The 25,143-nt window shown below is 32.4% G+C and overlaps 3 protein-coding genes across 4 annotated transcripts; 2 read left to right on the top strand and 1 right to left on the bottom strand.

The window, feature by feature from the left end:
- Positions 1-275: 275 nt before the first annotated feature.
- Positions 276-10,843, top strand: LOC149900631 (CLIP domain-containing serine protease HP8-like). Its single transcript, XM_090112708.1, has 7 exons — positions 276-297; positions 1,603-1,755; positions 7,193-7,301; positions 7,977-8,158; positions 8,296-8,432; positions 10,231-10,362; positions 10,663-10,843. The coding sequence occupies exons 1-7, from the start codon at positions 276-278 to the stop codon at positions 10,810-10,812; spliced, it is 885 nt and encodes a 294-aa protein (XP_089968834.1). The 3' UTR covers positions 10,813-10,843.
- A 3,517-nt stretch (positions 10,844-14,360) lies between these two features.
- Positions 14,361-18,007, top strand: LOC149900630 (CLIP domain-containing serine protease B4-like). 2 transcript variants are annotated; one of them, XM_090112403.1, is made up of 7 exons: positions 14,361-14,564; positions 15,563-15,711; positions 16,065-16,341; positions 16,546-16,636; positions 16,874-17,055; positions 17,168-17,272; positions 17,622-18,007. In XM_090112403.1, exons 1-7 carry the CDS (start codon positions 14,504-14,506, stop codon positions 17,936-17,938), a joined length of 1,182 nt encoding a protein of 393 aa, XP_089968529.1. In that variant the 5' UTR covers positions 14,361-14,503; the 3' UTR covers positions 17,939-18,007. The 2 variants fall into 2 exon arrangements, with proteins under 2 accessions (XP_089968529.1, XP_089968528.1); XM_090112402.1 differs by having other exon boundaries at positions 14,362-14,564; positions 15,560-15,711.
- Positions 18,008-18,848: 841 nt separating this feature from the next.
- Positions 18,849-24,501, bottom strand: LOC149900629 (protein FAM161A). The gene is made up of 7 exons (XM_090112384.1): positions 23,619-24,501; positions 23,276-23,440; positions 22,822-22,956; positions 22,161-22,247; positions 20,664-20,946; positions 20,312-20,592; positions 18,849-19,693 (listed from the first exon to the last, which is right to left on the bottom strand). Exons 1-7 carry the CDS (start codon positions 24,473-24,475, stop codon positions 19,360-19,362), a joined length of 2,142 nt encoding a protein of 713 aa, XP_089968510.1. The 5' UTR covers positions 24,476-24,501; the 3' UTR covers positions 18,849-19,359.
- Positions 24,502-25,143: the final 642 nt, after the last annotated feature.

The raw sequence follows: 25,143 nt of genomic DNA, 5'->3' as shown, positions 1-25,143 counted from the left end.
TTGCACATTCCTAAAAAATATGGGTACCAATTCTACCAAACTCCAAATTAGACAAAGTCTATGTCAAGTGTGCCAATACAGTTGAAAGTGAAAAGAAACGATCAGAAAAATCTTTTTAGTGAGCAGAACAATGTGATGAAGTTTTTAATGAAAAACGAAATCAAAAAAGATATCGAAAAGTCTTGTGACATTTTTTTACTTAAAATGTTTGGTATGACCACTGACAAAAACCTTAAAATTTCCTTTAAAGAAATCTAGTGACATGAAGGGAGAGAATGATCATTCGCAGCGACATCAGTGAGAATTTGAATAAATGAATGTAAGTTTAAGTATTAAAAAAATAAATAAATAAGAATAAAGACGAACGATATGAGTAAAATTTTAATATAACTTGCTCCTTAACTACTTATTCATATAATATTATTATTTACTCTATCGTAATGTTCACGCCTGACGAATCGCAACCATGTCTAATCACTTTTCACTGCTTTAAATTTATTTGCATTAAAAATGCTGTTTCCAGCCAACAGTCATGTGTTTTATTTCACACAGAGTGAACATAACCCCCTGGATAAGTTAGTGAAGTTATTTTTATGAAATAAAGTAAATTTCAGTATTAGTAAGTCAGAGCCATTTTCTGTAATGTTGCAAAAAACTTTAATGTTATTGTTGATGCTATTATCATCGCAAGCAATTGGTAAGGATATTAATTAATAGATAATATTATTATGAGGTTGACATAATATTATTGACTTTAGGTGTACCTAAAGTCATTTATAATAATTTATAAGACTACCCATTTAAGTTTCAAAATGTTATGTTATTGTTAATTTTCACATCATATTATGATATGCATAATATAATTAATATACATAGGTAGATATTATATTAAATAATACATTATAAAAAAATATGGAAGATAACATAAAATCAAATCCCTTTTCACAATATTTTTTCCAACACTTTTTTGTCAAATAGTATTTTGAAAAATAATTTACTTTTCTGATTGTTGATTAGTGTAGTCAAATGTTATTAGTTATTACGAGATAGGTTCTTTTCAACTGGCAGATTTGCTTGTAATATTTTGTAGGAATCAGGTAAGTCCTTACATTTTGCTATTCTTTTCTTAAAGACCACAACGGTAAAATATTAATAAATTTTATCATCAATGTGTCATTGCGGATATCTGTGCAAAACTAGTTATGTACCGTTTTCTTTTAAATCATGGTCATCATAAGTACTTTATACCAGTACTGTTTTGTTTGTTTTAATTAATTTTATTTCGCTTTAAAGTAATAGAGTGAGATGGGTTTTAAATCAATAATATTATTTACTTACATTTAAGATTTTAGGTCCTCAATTTAACGCACCTCTTTAATGTCGCCATTTCAATATTACAACTTTAATATTTATTTTTTAACCTTTTATAATTTAAGGCGAAAGAGGCGAGTTCGAATTCCACCTGGTGATCGAATTTTTTCCATTCTTTAAAAAATCTCATTCATAATTCATTTTATTCAAAGAACTGGAATTTCTCAACCCTTCGACACACGGATTCAATCGATGATTAAAGTATCATACTGTGGTATCATATTTCCACAGATAAAGAATGGAAGTGGAACGAAATCAAGAATCACGCAGCCTGGAAGAGATTGGACACATACGAATGTGGTTACAGCGCTTCAGATCGAATCATCGGCGGCATGAACGCGGCTTTAGGGCAATTCCCTTGGATCGTGCGCATTGGATACAAAAGTACAGCCATAGATAATATAATGTCACAGATAAAATAACACTATATATTATGTATGTGCTAGATAATATAGTAGAACAGCTATAACATTATAAGAATAATGATTTTTTGCGTTTAGTTTTGCCTCATTATTATAGCGTACAGATGAATGAGACATTTACTGTAAAATAGGATTATTAATTATAATTATTTTTTAAGATGCGAAGAAAATCGGTGACACTCAGAATATACAGTGTAATGAGTATTATAAGCTGTTAGCTCATAATACTTTTTAGAAATACATACGTAGAAAAGTATTAAACGTACGTATAAATTTTCCAAATACATAATTAGTGTAACTGTGTAATCAACTGAAAAAAAACTTCTGTTGAAATAATAAGCTCGTGGAACCCATACATTTTCTTTAAATTTAATTTGACTACACCTAGCTTAACACCTATACACTAGGGTGAATACTTTACAGTCAATTGACGAATGAACATTTTATTATTATAGACATTAAATACTAGCTGTTCCCCGCGGTTTCATCCAAACGGGCTATGTATAATGTAGCTAACACCGAAATATTTTTTAAATCGGACCAGTAGGTAGTTCCTGAGATTAGCGCGTTCAAACAAACAAACTCTTCAGCTTTGTAATATTAGTACCTATAGATTAAAAAAATAATACAAATATTCCGAATAATTTTTTTCAGTTTTCATAAGTATAGGTCACAGAACAGTAAAAACATATAGAAGTGCTGTAATGTCTAATTAGTATGAAAACCAGTGTCGCCAAACCCACACATTTAAACCGATTACCGTTATACAGTACACTACAAGTAAACTATGCCTTTGATTGGACAGCTTAATTTGAGTAAAAACTGACTTAGGTTATAAATTCAGCATTTCAATATGTACCCTAACGCACCATGTTACGGTTTATTTTAGTATAACATCCCTAGGTATATTAGCTGTTTTGTTTCTCATTGCACAGAAATTCCAAATTCGAAAACATTCAGCTACTCCACAACAGAGGGCGTTAGTTTTCGATAGATATAAATTTGAAACGCAACACATAGAGATAAGGTTGAAATTTGTGTCACTCAACATTAATGACATTAACTTGATATTTATCTGATGCTGTTATCGATAATTCACAAATAAATATTTTTTGTGTATTTTTTTTTCTTTCTTTTATATGAGTATAGTATAATGCGTCACATTTTGGAGTATGTTTATTACTACTAAGTACGTCTTTTTATATTATTATCATTAAATAAAAAACGGAATAGAATAGTATAAATCTATATTTACAAAATACAAACAGAAAATATGCATTATTTTAAATCTTGGAACTGCTGTAGGTTTGATGTATCGGTGGCCTTTGTTAGACCGCTTAGTACTGTTCGGCATCCAGTTAACTCGTCACGTTGCATTTATCCATTTCTCTTTTAAATTAGCCTCTTTGGGAAATCTATAAATAAATTAGACAAATGAAAGCTAAGGAAAAATAAAATAAAATTTAATATTTATAATGTTTGTCTTTTCTAAAGTATCGATACTGTCGATATGCACCACAAGCATCACTAAAGCGACATTCGTTTGTTTATTGCAATAATATTCCAGAAAGTCTTGTTTGCTGTTCAATCTATAATAGTACTAATTTCTTATGGATTAAGGTTCATTTTGACTAGATATTTGTATACAATTTTGACAAATTACGACAAGCGAAGTTATAACATAAAATATAATTAAAATAAATTAAAATAAGACTTACCGACGGTATAAAATGCCTTCATTGCTGATATTATTTCGTCTGCTATCATTTTTGCACTCTTTATACCGAACAACACGTCCTAATTAATGAATAAATATGGAAAAAAGGTTTGACAGCTGACAACCGACTCGAATATTTTTCTGCGCACAACTGAGAGCAAGTTATAGTCTGTCCACTATAAGAATTGCTTTTTGACAGCTCGACGGGTGATACCAGAAGTGATGTTCAAAAGATTATCGATTGGTAACCAGTAGCTGGTCCGAGCTGTCAGACTGACGCGTGAGATCTCTGTCCGACGCTATCGCTATATCTCTCATTATCTGCTCAAAAAAAAATCGCGTGACCCATCCCTACAAAAACGTTTGTTGAAAGAAAAGTATAGCTCAGATTACGAAAAAAAAATACTGTTAGATAGGTAATGAAATGAGGCATCATTAGAGTAGAAAATATATACTTCGAACTTACAATTTCATATTTTAAAAAAAATGATAATACTTAATTGTACTTTTTTTTGTTAGATTTTCTCGCAATTTAATTTTATTACGACAAATTTATGCGCTCGGCTTCATTTTTACTTATTTATTTTAAAACTAGACTATATTTCCTTTAAAATGAATGCATAATATATACAAATTATACAGGATATGTCTATTATTTTTACTAATAAAAATGACTCGGCACGCTATCCGGATCGTTACGTCCTTGGCCATTGTTACGTTTCAAATATTTTAAAATGTTGAATCTGCGTAAATATAAGAATGTAATAGATTTATATTAGTAATTACTTAATCTAGATAGTTTCTAGTACGTATATAAGGTATCAAAATATAAAAATATAGTTTCAACAATTCGTAAACAACACCGAAACCCGCCATGTTTGGAACGCGCATTTTGACCTACATTATTTGTTAAAAATAAGAACTTTGGCTAATGAAATACTACAATACGTATATATCACTGTAAAGAGAATTTTATATAGAAAATTATAACATATAACACACAAAGGAAGAAGTAATAACATTCAAGTAATCACGCCATTTTTGCGCAGCGATATTTTGCTCGGCACGGTGAAAAAATGACGACTTTTGAAACTGGTCTGTCATTAAAACAGGACGTCAAATTGTATGAACCTTTGTTCTAAAGTAGTCTCTGGTTCTCTCCAGATAATAAATGTGACAGCTGTGGCACAGATACTCAACCAAATTTGAATAGGGCAAGCTTTACGACAGGTATAATTTATGGGCACGGTTGTTACACGGACTGATAAGCATAAAATTTTTTTTGTAACCTGAGAGCCCCTTATTCTCAAGTGGTTATACCGTTTCAATTATAAATTCAAAATATTATCATAAATCGAATCAGGTACGTAAATAATAATTATAACGTAAACGTACTAATAAGATATGTAATAATAAGACCACATATCTATGCATTGTATGTTAAAACTAAACTAAACTAATATTTTATTATTTATTGGTTTCTATCTTACAATTTGGTTGTCTTTACGTTTAAATTATATAACATAATAGAAGAGTTTTTCTGTATCGGATATATTTTACAGAGTATTTCTATCGATTATTTTAATCTATCGACCCATCATTGAATAATTCTGTGTAGGCATCACTAAGTGGGCGGCACCTGTCCATGAAGTACGATAATTATTCGTATGACATTTTAACATAGACAATACAATCCTTCATAGGCGTGAAGCTGTCAAAAAGCAAATAATATAATGGACAGAGTATAGGTGATCTTACCTTACCAGTGACACGTGGGCCACGCCCACATCACACTTCTATCTACTTTACTGTTCTGTGGTATAGGTCTACCAGAATCTGATGGCATATTTATATTTAAGAAATAAAAGATTTTCATGTGGCAACTTATTTGACAACTATCAAATTGGTTGTCAAATTATTTGTATTTTTTGCAGTTGATAAATAATTTTCAGGATTTTGTCTAAAAAATCTTCGAAAATGTCGAAAAAGCCGCTGTGGATCACAAGCAAGAGGTGTTGTTTATAATGTTTATAGAAAAATATTTGATGAAGAAGGGTCAAACAGATCACAATTTTCAATTTAAAAGATTTTATTGGTAAATTGGACTTACCCGCTTTGATACTTTCAATTAAAAAATATTATATGTAGATAACTATAATATTGTTTGTTGATTGGAATATAATTTTATGAAAACTTATTACAGAAGTTTCCAATACGGCTATTCGTCAAGTCCAAGCTGTCCAAGTCAATTTTATAATGTGTGTATCTGTTAATACTTACGAAAATAAACATAGTTTTATTTTATTTTATAAAAAATTATAAGCAGTCTAGTTTTCTATCGACATAACATCGATATTTTCACATGGCATAATGATAATGAACATACAAATAACATATTATAGGTATGTGTAAATAATAATATGTATTACCTGTATAAAAGTAATATGTATATTATGCATGTAAGTATGTACATACCTACATAATATTAAGTGGATTTCTCATTATTAAGTACAGTATTGTCCACTTATGTAATGTGACTAATGATATTGAGAACAAACTAAAAAATAAGCAGTATCAAGATCGTTCAGTCCATTTTCCCTAGGGTTGCACACTCAAAATTTTGATTTCCCTAATTGCCATCAGATTCTGGTTTACCTATACCTAGATTATAATTTTTGGTATTTGTCATTATGTTGTGAACGTGTTTTAAATGATACAATTATTGCGGTTTTGACATGATAAAACGTAAAATACAATTATGTATGAGTTAATTAGTTATTAATATTGTGGTTGAAAACAATAACAATGACGACCTCTTCATACAGCAGCTGCAATGCATTACGTATCTGTGTATTTCTGTCACATTATCGTATTATAATATTATCTGTGCAGTGCTATAACTTTATTTCCCGCCAAATTGCCCGCTTACACGTATAACCCAGATGACGATATTTTCCCATTACTTCATTACTTCATGTAGGGGCATCTCGCGGTTTGCAAGAAAGCATACCTACTTGTAACCAACCCTTCATCATCAGCTATTTGACTGCGAAAGAAACGTCAAAATCGGTTTGTCCATAAACGAGAAAAAAGTGTTTTTGGTAGGTATAGATATATATACATACTTACTTAGCTTCATGAATAGCTAAAAATATTAGTTAACATTTATTTACCGTGAGATAAATTAAAATTTTTGTACATATAAACAAGAAAAGACTACCTATTGACATAAAAAAATTGGAATTCCCGACCAAAGTAAATAGCAAAATTAAAAGCAGGGAAAACTAAGTACATACGGGAATATTAGTAGGGACATCTCAACTAAGATTTTCCCTCATTACAGTTCCCTACACAATTAATACCTACATACGTAACTGTAGGTAATATACAACATAACATTACCGTTAGATAATATTTTATTTTTATTTTTTACTAGGTTTCCGCCCGCGGCTTCGCCCGCGCAGTCAAAGAAAAACCCGCATAGTTCCCGGTCCCGTGGGATTTTCGGGATTGCGTCATTTTCCCGGGATAAAAAGTAGCCTATGTCCTTTCTCGGTTATCAAAATATCTCCATACCAAATTTCATGGAAATTGGTTCAGTAGTTTAGGCGTGATTGAGTAACAGACAGACAGACAGAGTTACTTTCGCATTTATAATATTAGTATGGATTTATTTTACCAGTTGATGGCGAAGATGACTTGGACTGGATGTGCGGAGGAGCGCTGGTAACCGACCGTCATGTTCTTACGGCAGCCCATTGCATCCAAACTTCGGGAGAAGGTTATGAAATGTAAGTAAATACTGCGAATTTTATTATATCGTGTCGGAATACTGTCACAGTTATACTGTGCTCCTGTCTAGCAGGAAGAAACGTTAACAATATCGATGTAATTGTTAAGTTTTAATTACCTCTAATACTCCACCTCATACTCAACTTTAAAATTAGAGTTCATGAATCAACCCATAATTATAAATTTTAAACCAAAAATAATTACAACAATGTGACACACAATAGACCACACCGCACTCATTATAAGGCATTATCAAAACCACTCTATACGAAGAACCATTTAATTAGATCGCCAATTAATAAATATTATGCAATTATGGGTTAGGGTAGGTATTGAATGAACGTATGCCAAAACACACGTAAGCTAATTTTGTCGCGAAAACCAAAGTACAGGAAACTTAATGGGAAAACCGAGCTACTCATAATAACGTTATTCCATCTTAATACCTTATCTTTGTTAGGATTATATCGATGTTATTCAAATCGTGTATTAATTATTATGACAAATCGATTATTGATTATTATGTAGGTTACATTTAGAGATTCATGAAGCTTTTTAACAAATGTACTTACTCTGCTCTCCGTTCCTTGAACACTCACATGTTACTCAACTATTCCTAAGAAGATTAACGGCATTTATTACTGGATTTGTGATGATAATTAAACTTTTGACAGATCTGCCATTCGCATGGGTGAACACAATACACAAACGGACCCAGATTGCCAACTGCGTGTATGTGCACCGCCGTATCAAGACAGAAAAGTGAAGTTAAAGAAAATACACCCGAGTTTCAATAAACCACCTTTTCACAACGACATTGGTATCATTCTTCTTGACAAGCCAGTCGAATTAAATGGTAATATTTTGGCCCTAATAACAACCGATTGTTTCTTCATATATTTAAATGTAAACGATATATTTTATCTCTATTTACAAAATGATCACCGTCAAAATAATCTGTAATATCATACTATATTATTATAATAATTACAGATTATGTATCGCCAATATGTTTGCCACGTGGAGAGCAGCTATCCGATCTCAAAATTGGCGAGTTGCTTACAGTTGCTGGTTGGGGTAAAATGAACATGACTACAGAGGAACGAGCTAAAATATTGCAGTTCGTTTCGGTAAATCATCAATAAACTGATTTCCAAGCTAGACTTTTTCTAAAGTAGTCTATAGACCATAATATAAATACTATGCCTAAACCCAGAATTGTCATTCTGTATGAGCTTAAAAAATACATTTTTATACAGTGCGCGTCCTGCCTGAGTGCTTGAAACGCTCTAAGCTTTTGATTTTTGAACTACCACGTAACGAATATCATGCTGAAATTGATATATTTTTTGGTTTTATGGCATTCAAATGCTTTATAAATTTCATGCTGTATTATCGTCTAGGAACGACTCATAATCAAATCATTTGATTGCCACCTATGACTAGGCCCCCTATTATTAGTATTACCACAGAATAATTACTAGTAACTATCGTTAGTATTACTGTAGTATTAAATCAGTGAGTAATGCAGCCTGCGTTATATAATAATAAGTAATAACACTATTTTTGAAGACTTATGGTGTAACCGCAAGGCGAAGGTATTAAATAATCATGCCGACGCTGACGCAGACATTAGCCAAATATACTTCAGACTTCAACAGACGTGTATTAATTAGGTATAATATGCGAATAGCTATGAAAAATAAATGATGATATATTACAGGCAAATAAATAAGACTTACCTGATTATGATTATTATATTTTTAACTTGCGGTCCGCCCCGGCTTCGCCCGTACATATTTACGTTTTCTCTACATAAGAACCATCCTCGTACTTCAAGGAATATAATAAAAAAAGAATTATCGACATCGGTTCAGCCGTTCTCAAGTTATGCGCTTACCAACACATTTTGGGATTCATTTTTATATTTTTACTAGCGGTCCGCCCCGGCTTCGCCCGTGGTACATATTTACGTTTTCTCTACGTAAAAACCATCCTCGTACTTCAAGGAATATAATAAAAAAAGAATTATCGAAATCGGTTCAGCCGTTCTCGAGTTATGCGCTTACCAACACATTTTGCGATTCATTTTTATATATAAGAAGATAATGATTCCCCAAAAAAAGCCTGCCAGCAAAATTTGTTCATAACTCATGCAGATTACACCACAGATAATATATTATTACCATACTATAATTAAGTTAAATTTATATTTATCACGAATACGGGACTTTCAGATGATTAAATTGTTTTTATATAATATGGCAGATTGTATTGTTGATACAGGCTTTCTAAGAAACAGCTAAAAACAAAACATCACATTGTTGATTTTGAAAAACATTTTCCTTTACGCGTCTTCAAATTTTGACGAGCAAGTATGATAAATCTGTTTGAATCGCAAATATTTAATTTAATTACCTACCTATTCGCGTTATTTTAAAATGGCACTGACGAAGATAAGAGGATTATACCAGAAGATATTATGAGAATGTATTTTTTAATGGAAGTTATTTTTTACGCCTAAGTTTCCAAATACGACTTCCATATTCCTGTATAATTTTTTTGATCATCAATAAAGATATTTTAACTCACTTGACATATTTTATTTATTAAACAAGTTTTGATTTATTTATAGTATTAGTTGACGACGCGGTTGGCGCAGTGGTAAAGTAACTGCCTACTGAGCCGACGGTACCGGGTTCGATCCCCGGTCAGGGCAAATATTTGTGTGATGAACTCAATTATTTGTTCTTGGGTCTGGGTGTTATTATCTATATATGTATTTATTAAATATTATATTTATCGTCGCCTAGTACCCACAACACAAGCCTTAATTGAGCTTACTGTGGGACTAGGTCGATTTGTGTAATAATGTCCTATAATATTTATTTATTTATTTATTTATTAGTTATTAATAAAATTTTTAAGGTTCCAATCGTTAAACCTGAAACCTGTGGGGCGTTTAGCAAAGGATTTAAATTGGCAAAATCAGAGATATGCGCGGGTGCGCAACTGAACAAGGACGCTTGTGGAGGTGACTCAGGAGGTCCTCTCATGAAGGTGAATAATTCATTTTGAAATTTTATTATTTCCGTACCTTTTGTTGGTTTGTATATTGACCCTTGTAAGTAATAAAATGTATAAAATATTATGGAGATAGGAGAAGATATTTCCCAATTATTATATTTTTCACGCTCGCTCGATTATATGGAAAGTATCGCTTATTTTTTGATCTTATTAAATTCTGTTTAATTTAAAATAAAGAACCTTCCATATACCTACATAATATTTACATATTTAAAACTGGAAGATGTTTGTTATACAAACAGACATGTTGAAAATACAATATCAAAATTACAGGTTTTTGATACTCCTGAGGGACCGAAAAGTCATTTAATGGGTGTCGTATCATTTGGGCCAACAATTTGTGGCATCAGAAAACCAGCAGTCTACGCGTCTGTTGCACATTTTATCAAATGGATTTTAGATAATATACTTCATTGTTCGTAATATAGCAATCCTGTGTTTTCATTGTTATATAAGTAGATAGGTACTTATTATCTGCTCTAATAATTTATTATTATATAATTTAATTTATGGTTATGATATGTATACTTTGCCAGATGTTCCTATCACGTAGTTTTAACTCTAAAATTAGATCAAATACATATTATAAATTAGGTACAGAAACGGCTACAATGCGAATGAAATGGTTATGTATTTTGGACATTTTTAAAACCAGAAAGTGGATTTGACTTGATGAAATTGACGAGTTTTTAATCCATATGATAATAGGGAACTGGATACACCCTCTTTCTAATTTCCGTACTGGTAAAAACCATAGGGAAATCCGTCCTAGATTTGTGTCTATCGCAAACAGAGATTAAGCTAATATAAAAACGCATATAATATAACATTTTTATTTATATATAATAATATCTACTTAATAATTTTATAGTTTATACATATAACTACTTACTAATAAGTCATAATATGTTATGTTATTTGTGTTATTATAGTGTGTAGTCCAGATTTTATTTTAACTATGTAATATTTTTTAGTTGTTTCTCGTTTGGTGTTTTCAATTTAAGTACAATAATGTAACAAGAAAATATAAATAATAATATACCTATTAAATTGTTTGCTATTGTAACCTGTAAGTTCCTGAAATAAACTACAGTGTAAACTCCTTGAATGTCCCTATCTAAAGGTAGCTATTTAGTAATCCGTGTTTAAACTTCGAAATCACTCACTTTGGTTGCTTTCGCCTATCAGATCGTCTATATCCATCAGATCCATACAATACAAAAGTAGAGCATTACACCCACTCTGAATAAAATTTAAAATTGATTAATAAAATACCAGTCGACTATCAGTATCAGAAATAATTTAGCAATGTACCACAGATTACTAATTATGTAGTACCGATAAATGTTAATAAAAAATAAATGCTAATGACCGGAGCTCGGCGGCAAGGCAAATCATTAAAACTAATCTGTTACCAGGGCAAGTAATGGACAAATAAAAACTAATGGAAAACAAAGGAGAACCTACCGCGGTCCATACGAACATTGTCCTACTGCTGCGCAGCGTGAATCACTTTACAATACCTCTATACTTAGCTTATACGTTATATAAAGTGTTCATCATAATATTTTACATAGATATTATGTATTTTCATGTTTACCTATGCTGCTAACTCCATGTGAATTATATTTTTGAAAAAAAAAATGTAAATTTTAGTAAAAATTTAAAGTTTTCTCACAAGAAATGAAGATCCTTATCACTCCAGTTTCCACCATAGAGAGAAAAAATAAAAGAAGAATCAATGAAAATAAAAGAAACTCATGAAATGTTTTTATTTTATATTAAAGCCCTTAAAATTATCTATAATTTTTCCATTAAAAATATGTCAATACAAAATATCTCTAGACTTTGCTGATGTGTGTATTATCAGCTGAGATTTGAGAACACGTACGCCTTGATGAATCATTCTTGAAATACACATTAGACACTCATCGACAAACATGAATGGACCAATTTCTTACAATCTCTATTAAATAATAACGATGTACTTACATTAAGATTGTTAGGAGTGACGTTCTGGGCAAAACCATATCACAATTCACATACAGAATTATAAAATAGAAAATATATACCTACCTACCTATATACCTATATGATGATATTCTGTAACCTGTTTTTTTAAATGGTGTGTATTATCATTTCCTTTTTGACGGTGGCGTATTATTTTAGGATTAAAAAAAATACACATCTTTATATAAACAGAATTGAATTTTATAAACTGCTACCTGAAGGGAAAGTAATCTTTATATTGTTGATAGAAAATGTTTCATTATTTTTAAAGAGAAAGAAATTAGAAAACTATTTCAGACAATTCTCTTGCCACAAGGGATTCCAACCGACTACGATCCTTTAAATTTTTTGGAAATCTATCAAACTTGATAAATCTTTCCTGTTTTAAATAAAGGAATATTTCCTTTGAGTATATTTTTTTAATAATAATAATAAAAAATCCTTTCCATAATAAAATTCCACGCTGTATATATGAAAATAATTTGGAAAATCCAAAAGTGCACGCCTCATAATTTTTTTTTAATAATTATTTATTAATTATTATTTTTGTTTATTTAATAACAATTAAACCACATCGAATCAGACCCTGAAAAATGAAAGGGTTCTATTCCTGAGCATACTCAAGCGTAAGAGAAAAAAAAAGACTCGATTAGTAAAGTATTTCGGTCGCTATATCGTGTTAACAAGAAAATCCTCCGCACATACAGGCACACGGACGTCCAAGACAGAACTTTTTTAAACTGTTTTTTAACTAGTTTAAATAACAAAAATGACATCAAAAATATCATGAATGTTAAAAATAGTGTTTTTTCTTAATATGTGTGTGTATGTATTATCTTACAAGTGCAATGTATGATACATAAAGACATTTTAAGTTTGAAAAATCAGATGTTTTGCGCGAAGTGACAGTAGTACCCACCTCAACGCTTCGCTTATGAGGCGTGCAATTTAGGTTAACGCAATTGTAATCAGAAAACTATTATAATATGTATTATGAAAGCAATTTTTCTATGATTGTTTGTTACTCCTTCACGCAAAAACTGCTGAACCGATTTCCATGGAATTTGGCTAACACATCTAAGAGGGTAACTTGGATTAACACATACATGTGGGATGATAAGGTGATCCGCCCTACATACATAGGACATATTTTATTTTATTTTATTTTGTGCCCCAATCCTACATACATAGGATATATTTTATCCCGAACAGCCCACGTGCACGGAAAATATGCGGGTTTCCCTTTGACTAATGCGAGCGAAGCTGTGGGCGAAAAGCTAGTACCTATTTGCCTATTTTAATGTATAATTTATTTTGTAAAATGGTATCTTAAATTTAGAAACACAGATTAATAAAGTTTTAAATTTCCGAATTCCTTTTTATATTGTTGTAAAAATAAAATAAAACCTACTAACAATAATTGAGAATCGGCCCCTAGAATCTTGGTAGGTAGGTAGATAGTTTCACCAAAGCACCAAGCTTAGGTACTAGTTATTATTAATTATTATGGGCATTATATTATTATTATAAAGCATCAAATCCTTACTTATTAATTTAAGCTATACTAATAATATTGTACTAAGAACTGTATTCGTGATTTTTTTAATGTGGTTGGTGACCTTTTAGTATGGCCATGGATGTCAGTGTAGGTATCACTTTTGTCTGAGTTTAATATAAACAATAATAAAAAATATATTTCCAATTGCGTATAATAATAACTAAAATATGTATATGCATACAAATTGCGGAAACAAGATATTCTCATATATTTGTATCATGAGATGCCTATTTATGAATAAGATAGTATTCCTAATGTGCTACATGATGCAAATTGATCTTTGGTTCAATGCATAAACCAGGTGAAAATTCGGGTTTTCCCTGTTGCGTACATAATGCAGTCTCGGAGTCACATAAGCGCCTGTGTTTGTACTGATTTATCATATATACAGACCTCTATGCCTTTGACAGTCTGTAGTGAGAGCTGACAGTCATTCGTTAGTCCGCGCCGCGATCAACAACGAGACGGAGTGTTGTATAATAATAATTTTACAAAAACAATTATAATAAAACAAAACAATAACGATATCGACACAATAAGATAAACATGATCCAGACTAGTTCCATATATTGGGTTTTTCTAGTCATCCTTGCCGGAGCTACATGTGGTACGTCCAATTCGTTTTATTAAAGTTAATTTAGTTTTATTCATATACTTGTTTTACCAGACTGGTGGTTTTCCTTTACATGTAATAAAGCTCTTTTTTGCATATTACTATTTTGCTAATAATTTATCTAGTATTTACTATTATCGTAGCTTCTAAGATAATAACAATAATGTATATTATCATAGAAAATGTTATTATGTTTACAAAATAAATAAATAAACTAATAGTGTACGTGTACATACTGTATAATATGGTTATGCAAAATAAATTATTGCGCCTGTGATAAAGTTTCAGCAATAGTTTCAAGGACGTTCGAGTAGTATTCAAATAACTAATAATAATAATTGAAGTACACCAATATATTGTGTATTTTATTATTTGTAGATTATGGAAGTTTATTGTTTGTAGAATTTTGGGTTAAGCTTTTATTGTTATTCAATAAGTACCTATGTATATTATTTTAAAATATTTTTTTTAATATTTGGTTAAAAGTGATATTAAAATATTCATTTGAACTAGCACATTAAAATTAAAAGTTCTTTCCGGTACGGAACCCTAATTGCTGATCTACATTGCTATTTGCTTACAGCTTTACTTAACTTTACTTATCTTTACTTAACAGCAAAAGCTTTTTACAAAAATCCATAGGTACTATTTATTTAATATTATAAATGCGAAAGTAATTCTCTGTCTGTCTGTCTGTTACTCAATCACGCCTAAACTACTGAACCAATTTTCATGAAATTTGGTATGGAGATATTTTGATACCCGAGAAAGGACATAGGCTACTTTTTATCCCGGGAAAATGACGCAATCCCGGAAATCCCACGGGAACGGGAACTGCGCGGGCGAAGCCGCGGGCAGAAACCTAGTATCTAGTTTATAAAACAATGAACAAAATTACTAGCTTTTTAGTAAGTTTTTAGTTTTAGGTATATTTAATGTAATGTATAATTATTAAATTATAATAATTATTAAACCTATATTATTTTCAGAAGATGGTTTGGAGGAGCCATGTCGCCACAGACGCTACAATGGAACGTGCATACCTCTAACAGCCTGTCCCTTTGCTGTAGCTGTATACAATATAGGCGATAAAGGAATGATAAGAGAAATGTTCTGCGGCTTTGAAAAAAGTACACCAAAAGTATGAACAATACTAAAGCGCATCACACACGGTGAAGATACTATAATAACAAAAGTACGCAATGACAAAAAGAAAAATGATGGTCAGAACGCTGATACCGGATACCTTAAGATACTGTAATATAAATTTTTACAGTATCTTAAGATAAAATATTATAGTATCTTCACCGTGTGTGACGCGCTTTATTCTTATAATATATTTTCTATGGATGATTTAGCTTTCTAATGATAGCAGTAGGTATGTTTCAAATCGGTCAAGTAGTATTTGAGTTAGATCGTAACAAACAGTACCTAAATCAAATTTTTGTCCTTCATAATGTTTAGATATGTAATTTTTTATTGAATTCATTCCAGATGTGCTGTCCAACATCAGACAGGATAGTATTCGAAGAGGACGAGACAATCGCCCCGCATGTAACTCCAAAAATTGAAATTACGACACGATCGGCTCCTGAAGCTGAATATAAGATAGACGCCAAAAAAGAGATTATTAAAGTAACACAAACTCCGGTATATCCTGACAGGACTGTATGTGGTAAACATGAGTTTGATTTTGAAGATAGAATTGTGGGCGGCGATTTTACCAAGATTGGAGAATTTCCTTGGATCGTACGAATTAAAATTAAAAAAGGTAAGGATTTTTAAGCAGCGCTTTAAATTATAGAGAAATTAGCTATTTCAGGTACAGATTGCTTAAAAACATAGGTAGATGTCTTATTTTCGTTAACGTAGCGAAAGAATTAATAGGTTTGGTAAAATATTTTCAGGGTTTCTTGCATTTGCATACCTACGATATAAAATATCGTATAAAAATATTTTTATTATTTATTTCCAGAATCTGATGATAAGGAACAATATGCATGCGCAGGAAGTCTAATAACGGATCGTCATGTGTTAACTGCTGCACATTGTTTACTAAATAATGTGTGAGTATACATTTCGTCGATATATTACTTAATTGTGACCATTTAATCTGCAAAAGTCAAAAGTAATTCAAGCGAAGTCCTGCCTGCTACTAGAGTCTGCTCCTTGATACCCAGCTTGATTTATTTTTTCTATTTGGTGTAAAACTTACTTTGAAATTTAAATATAAATCCTATTCGACGAATTGCTTTAAATATACTTATTTAAATAATATTAATAATGATCATTTCGTAACATAGGGTTTCCGTGCGTTTAGGAGAATGGGATCAAAGTACAGACATGGATTGCTATGATGGTATATGCAGTAACGCTACTATCGATGTTGACATCGAATCTGTTAAACCTCATCCTATGTTCAATATAAGAAACCGAACCCACGATATAGGAATAATAAAGCTCGCCAAGCCTGTTAACTTTACAGGTAACAATTTTTTCTTATTTTTAGCTTGAGATAATTTAAATAACGATAAAAAATATCTAAATTACATATTACAATACAAAACTGACAGTATTATATTCTCTTATTACCGTAGAAACAATCAGGCCAATATGCTTACCAACAACTCCGTTTATTGCAAGGCAGGATTATTCGTTTGACGTCGATTATGTAACTGCAGGATGGGGATTAACAGAATATCGTAAGTTTTAAACATTACCTATACTATTACAGATTACTATTTATAACATAATACAATAATTTACAAAGCTAAATAATTGTTTGAATGTGAAGAAGAGAATAATCTCATTAGAATTGAAAATATAATCATGTTAAGTTTAGTACTTACTTGATAGCTGTGATAGCAAAACAATTAATTTTCTTCTAAATTATACCTAATAAAGTCCATTTTTACAATATTATATCTAATAGATGTAACTAACTAGCAGTAACCTTAGTAACTTTTTTGTATCAAGTATTTTACAGTCGAGTTTTCGTCCAATATCAATAAAATATTTTTCATCCTACAATAACATATTTGTGTTTTTTAGAATCACCTTCTGCAGTAAAACGCAAGGTAACGTTGAGAGGTGTGAAATTTAGTGTTTGTCAGAGTGTTTTGTCTTCTTGGCTGAACTCTGAGGCAGAACAACAAATTATTTGCGCGGGTGGTGAAAAGGATAAAGATACTTGTAGCGGAGATTCCGGTGGTCCTTTGATGAGGGAAGTCCGAGAAGATTTCTCTTCTAACTGGTATATTTTTGGCATAACGAGCTTTGGCCTAAGAAAATGCGGAAAAGAAGGCGTTCCGAGTATTTATACCAGAGTTTCAAACTACATGGATTGGATAAGACAGAATGTTACATGACAACCTTGATGTATTAATAAGCATAACGCAAACCAGTATTTTATATTATAATTTTAATTTATTACTAAATCATTTTTTTATTTCCATGCTTTTTTCCAAGTATCCATATGTTACTCATCCTATTTCTCTATTTCGAGAACTTTACGTTAAAATTACCATAGACGGTAGACCATAAGATTATGGACTATGGTAGGTAATAGGTATCTACGGTATCTACTTGCCGCCAAGAGGTTGCAATTACACATAATATGATTTGATAAGCAAATTGGCAACTCAATAGAGTTGCCTATTACGCAATAGGGAATAGGCAATCTACATTTTCAAGCCAGCAGACAAAGATATATTTTACTTGCCTCCATTGGGATGGAAATATTATTATACCTACGTCCAGTATATGTACCTACCCCATTTTTACTCCATATTTATACATTATTGATTAATTATAGTTACTTACTTCTCAATTAAAAATTAAATTTTCGATATTGTCTTAATTAAGTAGATTTATACTTACGATTTCCTTATTATATTTATCAAAAAGAAAAAAACACAATTTAGTAAAATTTTCATTATATTAAAAAAAAATTGCTTATAATCATCACTACATAGTATAAAACAAAGTCACTTTCTCTGTCCCTATGTCCCTTTGTACGCTTAAATCTTTGCAACTACGCAACGGATTTTGATGCGGTTTTTTTTAATAGATAGCTGATAGAGTGATTCAAGAGGAAGGTTTATATATGTACATAATAACATCCATTAAATAGAGGAGAAGTACTGTTATTTTTGAGGTTTCTAATGTGATGTCGTAAATAATTACATTTTTTCCGCTTACATTGCAAACGCAGGCTGAACCCTACGAGTTTTATCAAAATAATGTACTTATTGTACACATTGAAAAGGTCTACAGAAAAGTCCGCGATGGTATATGTCTATCTCTTATGGATAACCCACAATAACTTTTTTTTGTCATTTACTTTTTACGACAAATAATGGTTAATTTTCGAAGCGATTTTAACCAATACAGCATTAATCCTTAACGAATTAAATACCTTGAGTACATTGTTCATCTAATATAGATCTATATGGCCCTTTACACCGTCTGATTTAACTGAATATTTTCGAAGATATTACAGATTTAAAAATTGCGGGACGTAGCGTTTGCGGCGGTACCGGCCGGCCGCCGCGCCATTGCACCCGTGCGAAGCCGGGGCGGGTCGCTAGTTTACTTATATTACGAAGTGATATTTAAATAGGTCCAATAAATAAATTGGTCGTGCTCAAGATTTTTATATTTCTTGACCAAACAAAAACAAATTAATGTATAGGCACAGAATACATAATAGTAGCTAAACGCTAGTATAGGTAAAGGATTGAGTATTCAAATTCATTGATACACTTTTCAATTAGCATCGTCCCAAACTTTAAATAATATCGAGATCTTGATAAAATTTATCGTTTTTATCAATTTTTCCCAAATAATTGTATGCATCGTCTTGATAATCCGAAGATCTAGATGGGGTTATACTACACATCTTCTTTTTTCGCAAATTCTTCTTTTTAGGGCTCTTGCGAGGAGACAATTGTGAAAAATCAATTTCGGTATTTGGAGGTCGTGGTGCATAATATCTTTCAAATAACAAGGGTTGCTGCTGAACTCGTCCATACATTAATTCCATTTCGTGAAGAAATTCCTCTTTTCTCAGCCTTTCTTCATCTCTGCGGGTTTGAAGCCTCATTGCTATATCCTCTTCGTGGCTGTAACGTGACAAAACAACTTAAATATATTTTTTTTTATTTGACCGCAGGAAAATACTTAACAGTTTTTCATGTTCATGTTTCCTAATGGGAATATATTTTACACTATAGTGACAATTGACTAGTAACTTACTAGAAGTTTGGATAAATTACTGTTACTTACTACTACCTAGTAGGTAAGTAACAGTAATTTATTTTTGATCTTATAAACCTAGAAGTTTTTTGAATGAGATGAAAGTGATAACGGAAAACTTCCGAGCAGTCTTAGCTGAAATATAGCTTAAACAGTTTGGTGGCGTAGAAGCCATTCTGATGATGCTAATCACACAAGCGAAGCTGTGGGATAAGCATCATTAATCAATACTAATATTATAAATGCGAAAGTAACTCTGTCTGTCTGTCTGTAACTCAATCACGCCTAAACTACTGAACCAATTCTCATGAAATTTGGTATGGGGATATTTTGATACCCGAGAAAGGACATAGGCTACTTTTTATCTCGGGAAAATGACGCAATCCCGGAAATCCCACGGGAACGGGAACTATGCGGGTTTTTCTTTGACTGCGCGGACGAAGCCGCGACCGGAAACCTAGTATATCAATAAATTTAATTCTCACTTGTTCTTTACAAGATGCCAGGCAGGTTTTGATCTTAATTGGCGATCTCTGTATTTTGATTCTGTTTTTCTACGTTGCTCCGATAAACGTCTATCGGCTTCTTGTTCAAATTTCCTCCTTACGGCCTCTGCCCTTAATAAAGCAGCTAAGTTAGATCTTCCAACTGCGATACTATTTAAATCAAGAGCAGAATACGCTTTGGTCGTTTCACTTATGCCATGGTGGACAGAACTCTCGGAGCAATTGCTGCCTTGGCATACCTTCTTTTGTATATCCTGCATCTACAAATAAGATTGAATCGTAATAAAACATTAAAAATGTAAGATACATAAAATTATGTGAAAAAGTCAACCTTTTTATTTGCTCTGTCAGCCGTATTAAATCGAAATGGTTGAGGACTGGTCGTGATAAAGTTGTCTTTAGCGTTTTTCGACGATTTTCGGAAACCCTTTGTAGGGCTCATTGATCGAAGATTATCAGCTGATGACACCGACGCCCCAGCAAGCGATGGATCGATCGGCAAGTCACTGTGGGCCGCAGGAGTCGATAACCGACTACGCTCCCGCATCGCCATATTTCCAGGAAAACTAGCGTTTCGTAACATTTCTTCAGCTCTGATTCTCCTATTCATAGACCTATCAAGTAATTTCAATCGACCATTAGATTACAATACGACTCTACAAATCCATACTATAATATTAATATTATAAATGCGAAAGTAACTCTGTCTGTCTGTCTGTTACTCAATCACGCCTTAACTACCTACTGAACCAATTTGCATGAAATTTGGTATAGAGATATTTTGATACCCGAGAAAGGACATAGGCTACTTTTTACCCCGGGACATAGGATAGGTTTTATCCCGGAAATCCCACGGGAACGGGAACTATGCGGGTTTTTCTTTGAATGCGGGGGCGAAGCCGCGGGTGGAAAGCTATTTGTATATATTTTTAGGGTTCCGTACCTCAAAAGGAAAAAACGGAACCCTTATAGGATCACTTTGTTGTCCGTCTGTCCGTCCGTCCGTCCGTCCGTCTGTCAAGACCCTTTTTCTCAGGAACGCGTGGAGGTATGAAGCTGAAATTTATATCAATTACTCAGGTCTACTGTCCCTTGAAGCTGTGAAAAAATCAAACTTCTAAGCCAACGCAATCAAAAGATACAGCCGTTTATGCCTCAAATTTTCGACACTTGCAAGGGAATCAAAACCTACAGGGTGCTTCCCGTGAACTCAGAATCTTGAAATTTGGTACGAAGCAACGTCTTATAGCATAGATAAAGGAAAAATTACGAAAACCATAAATTTTTAGTTACATCACATAATATATTTTTTTTTTAATAATTTTAAACTTACTACCCATTTCCTCATAAACGCGTAGAGGTATTAAATTGAAATTTATACCAAATACTCAGGTCTATAATACCTTTAAGCTGTAACAAAATCAAACTTCTATGTCAACGCAATCAAAAGAAACAGCAATTTAAGCTGCATATTTTGAAACTCGCAAGTACTCGCAAGGGAATCAAAACCTAAAGGGTACTTCCAGTCGACCTAGAATCTTGAAATTTGGCATGAAGGAACGTTTTATAGCACACATAAAGGAAAAATTCCGAAAACCTTAAATTTTTAGTTACATTACAAAATATATATTTATTTTTTAATAAATATAAACTTATTACTCTTTTCCTCATGAACGCGTAGAGCTATAAAGTTGAAATTCATATCAAATACTTAGATCTAATTGCCTTTAACCCGTGAAAAAAAAATTGCAGGTTTGTACGGAACCCTCGGTGCGCGAGTCCGACTCGCACTTGGCCGGTTTTTTAAATATGTTAGATTCAGACTTACCGAAAAAAATTATTTTCCCTGCTTTTGTCGTAAAAGTAATTGGAAAACAAATTTTTAGGCACAGGTCGGGCTTTGAAACGCCTTTTTAGGGTTCCGTAGCCAAAATGGCAAAAACGGAACCCTTATAGTTTCGTCATGTCCGTCTGTCCGTCTGTCCGTCTGTCCGTCTGTCACAGCCGATTTACTCGGAAACTATAAGTACTACAGTGATGAAATTTGATGGGAATATGTGTTGTATGAACCGCTACAAAAATATGACACTAAATAGTAAAAAAAAGAATTGGGGGTGGGGCCCCCCATACATGTAACTGAGGGATGAAATTTTTTTTTTCGATGTACATACCCGTGTGGGGTATCAATGGAAAGGTCTTTTAAAATGATATAAAGTTTTCTAAAAAACATTTTTCTTAAAGTGAACGGTTTTTGAGATATCAGCTCTCAAAGTCGTAAAAAGTATGTCCCCCCCCCTCTATTTTTATAACTACGGGGTATAAAATTCTAAAAAAAAATAGAGGTGATGCATGCTAATTAACTCTTTCAACGATTTTTGGTTTGATCAAAGTATCTCTTATAGTTTTTGAGATAGGTTGATTTAACTGTAATTTATTATATTTGCTGCTACGGAACCCTTTGTGCGCGAGCCCGACTCGCACTTGTTGTTTTCTTACTTTTTGGTAAAACATGTTGTGCTTTTTCGCAAGTATTGTCACTGCCATTTTCTTCTCGTTTAGTGAAACTAAATGGTTTCATTCGAGCTCTAAGCTCTGCTTCGCTATTTATTTTACTTACAGCTCGCCTAAAAATTAAAGATCCTATACATATACCGAATAAAGGTTACGATAACATCAAACCCAAATTGAAAATTGACACGAACTACAGTAAAACAAAAAAAAAAGACGGGTTGCACTCCGGGAGTGCCGGCAGAAGTGAAAACTTGATTATTAACGTTGAGCATGTTTGATATTTTGGAATGGTATCCGTCTTACACTTTTTCGATCAGGTCACGTGTCCTGACGCGAGTTTAAGATTTTATACCCATTACAGAAAAAGTGCTCAACGCCGCTAAAGAAGTTTTCACTTCAAAAACAAAGTAAAATAGTGATTTAATTTGCTACCTCATAGCTTGATCCTCCAGTATCTTGTCGTACAAGGGAATCCTAGATTCTATCGGAACTGGTCTTGCCTTGAATGGCTTTCTCTCTAACTTTTGATTCAGCATGTCATCAGAAAAAGATTTTTGAATTGTTCGTAGTTCATTTACTATACGTTCCTCTTCATCTCTTTAAGCAACAAGAAAAATTTCAAAGTCAACATTATAAAAGATTAATTTTAGTTCGGAATAGAAAATTATAATTAGAATAAAGATTTAAATACATACATAATTAACTTGGACAAATCTGGATAGTTGGTATTATTATTTTTAATGTCATTCAACCTAACAATTAAAATAATACACACCTTTCAGTCATTTTGAACGGCTTAGGTATTGTTATATTTTTGTATTTCTGCCTAGTCTTTCTTGTCCGTAAAGGGCTAGTCGGCATACTTTGTGTTTGATACTCGCTACCGTCATTTGATACATTTATATTACCTCCCCTGTCAAAAAACTTATCAAATTTTTCATCGATTACATTTTTGCGTTCAATTTTATCATCATGCCATGTTATAGAACATGCGGAATGATTTCTTTTTGGGCGGTCAGTTTTTGAAGTTCCAGTAACGATTAGGGAACTTTGTATAGTTTTAGGCTTAATCTGCTCGTTCTCAGAACATTTTACCTCGACGGCATACGTATTTTTCGGATCGATAAGTGTTTTCGTCTTGTTATGATTTTTCGTTAGGTTTTCACAAGAATTTTTTATATTGTTCTGCATAATGCTATCACGACCTCTCTCAAGAGAAAATTTTCGCCGTTGCGGTGGTTTCATGTCCTTTTTAATATTGTGTGACTGTGGAGATTTAAAAATCGAATCTAAGTCTTGGTCGTCGAACGTTTTTTGGTCATGGTCAATGTGCTCTACCGCATGACCCAGCATTATTTTCTTTTTTTCTCTTAAGGATCTTAATGTAGAATAGAATTCACTCGCAGGTAAATGATTTATGTCACTATAGTCGGGTATACTGCGATAAAAATCTTTTAATTTTTTTGTGTCCAAATCTTCTCCAGACATTGAAACCGTTGTTGATGAATCGATAGATAATTGTTCATTTAAAATATTTTTCTCCCTTCTTTCATATGCTGTATTAGGCATTTTACTTAATGGATCTACAGGAACTCTTAGACAAGAGTTTGTAAAAACACTACAACGATGCATAACTATTCATAATTGTCATTAGAGTTAAGTAGCCCTTGAGTAGCCCAATACAAAATGCATCGTCGAAAAATGTATTTGTTGGTGTCACAGTGTTTCTATAGAAACTATTATATTACCTTCCTAACTAAAGTTGTGCAAAGCTGTGTAGTTGTGTCATGTGTGTAGTAAAGTAATTATAAGGAGTGATCAAAACTTTAAAAAAATATTACTAGATGAAATTTTTTTAATACATTAAGGAGTAACTAAGAACAATATGAGAACAATATAAAATTTCGGACAGTGAGCAACTCTAATTATGTATAATATATTTAAAATCGTACTTGTTTATCAGCAAACATACACTAATGCATGGTTACGCCTTGCTTAAAAAATATATGTAACTTTTTATTTCTTTGTTTGAAGTTTCAACTTTTAGCACAAAATAAAATCTCGGTTGGACATCACTGGAAAATGGAACTCCTTTCGGTCATCTTATGCTAGGCGTCCATTAGAGGCGGATCGGGCCGGGCCGCATCGCAACGGGCCGTCTCTAATGGACGCGCTGTTTGCTCCTGCGTCCACCTGTACGGGGCGCGGCGGACCGCCTAGGCGGATTTTATCTAACAGACGCTCGCCGCTTACATCCGCCTGCCTGCGTCCACTAGACGGGTTGGGGCGGGCCGGGCCGC

Source organism: Colias eurytheme, chromosome 18 (assembly GCF_061535395.1).
Source record: "Colias eurytheme isolate Ceu_HAF_F1 chromosome 18, ilColEury1 Martin Lab GWU primary, whole genome shotgun sequence".
Taxonomy (NCBI): domain Eukaryota; kingdom Metazoa; phylum Arthropoda; class Insecta; order Lepidoptera; family Pieridae; genus Colias; species Colias eurytheme.
This window is presented reverse-complemented; position numbering and strand designations above follow the sequence as displayed.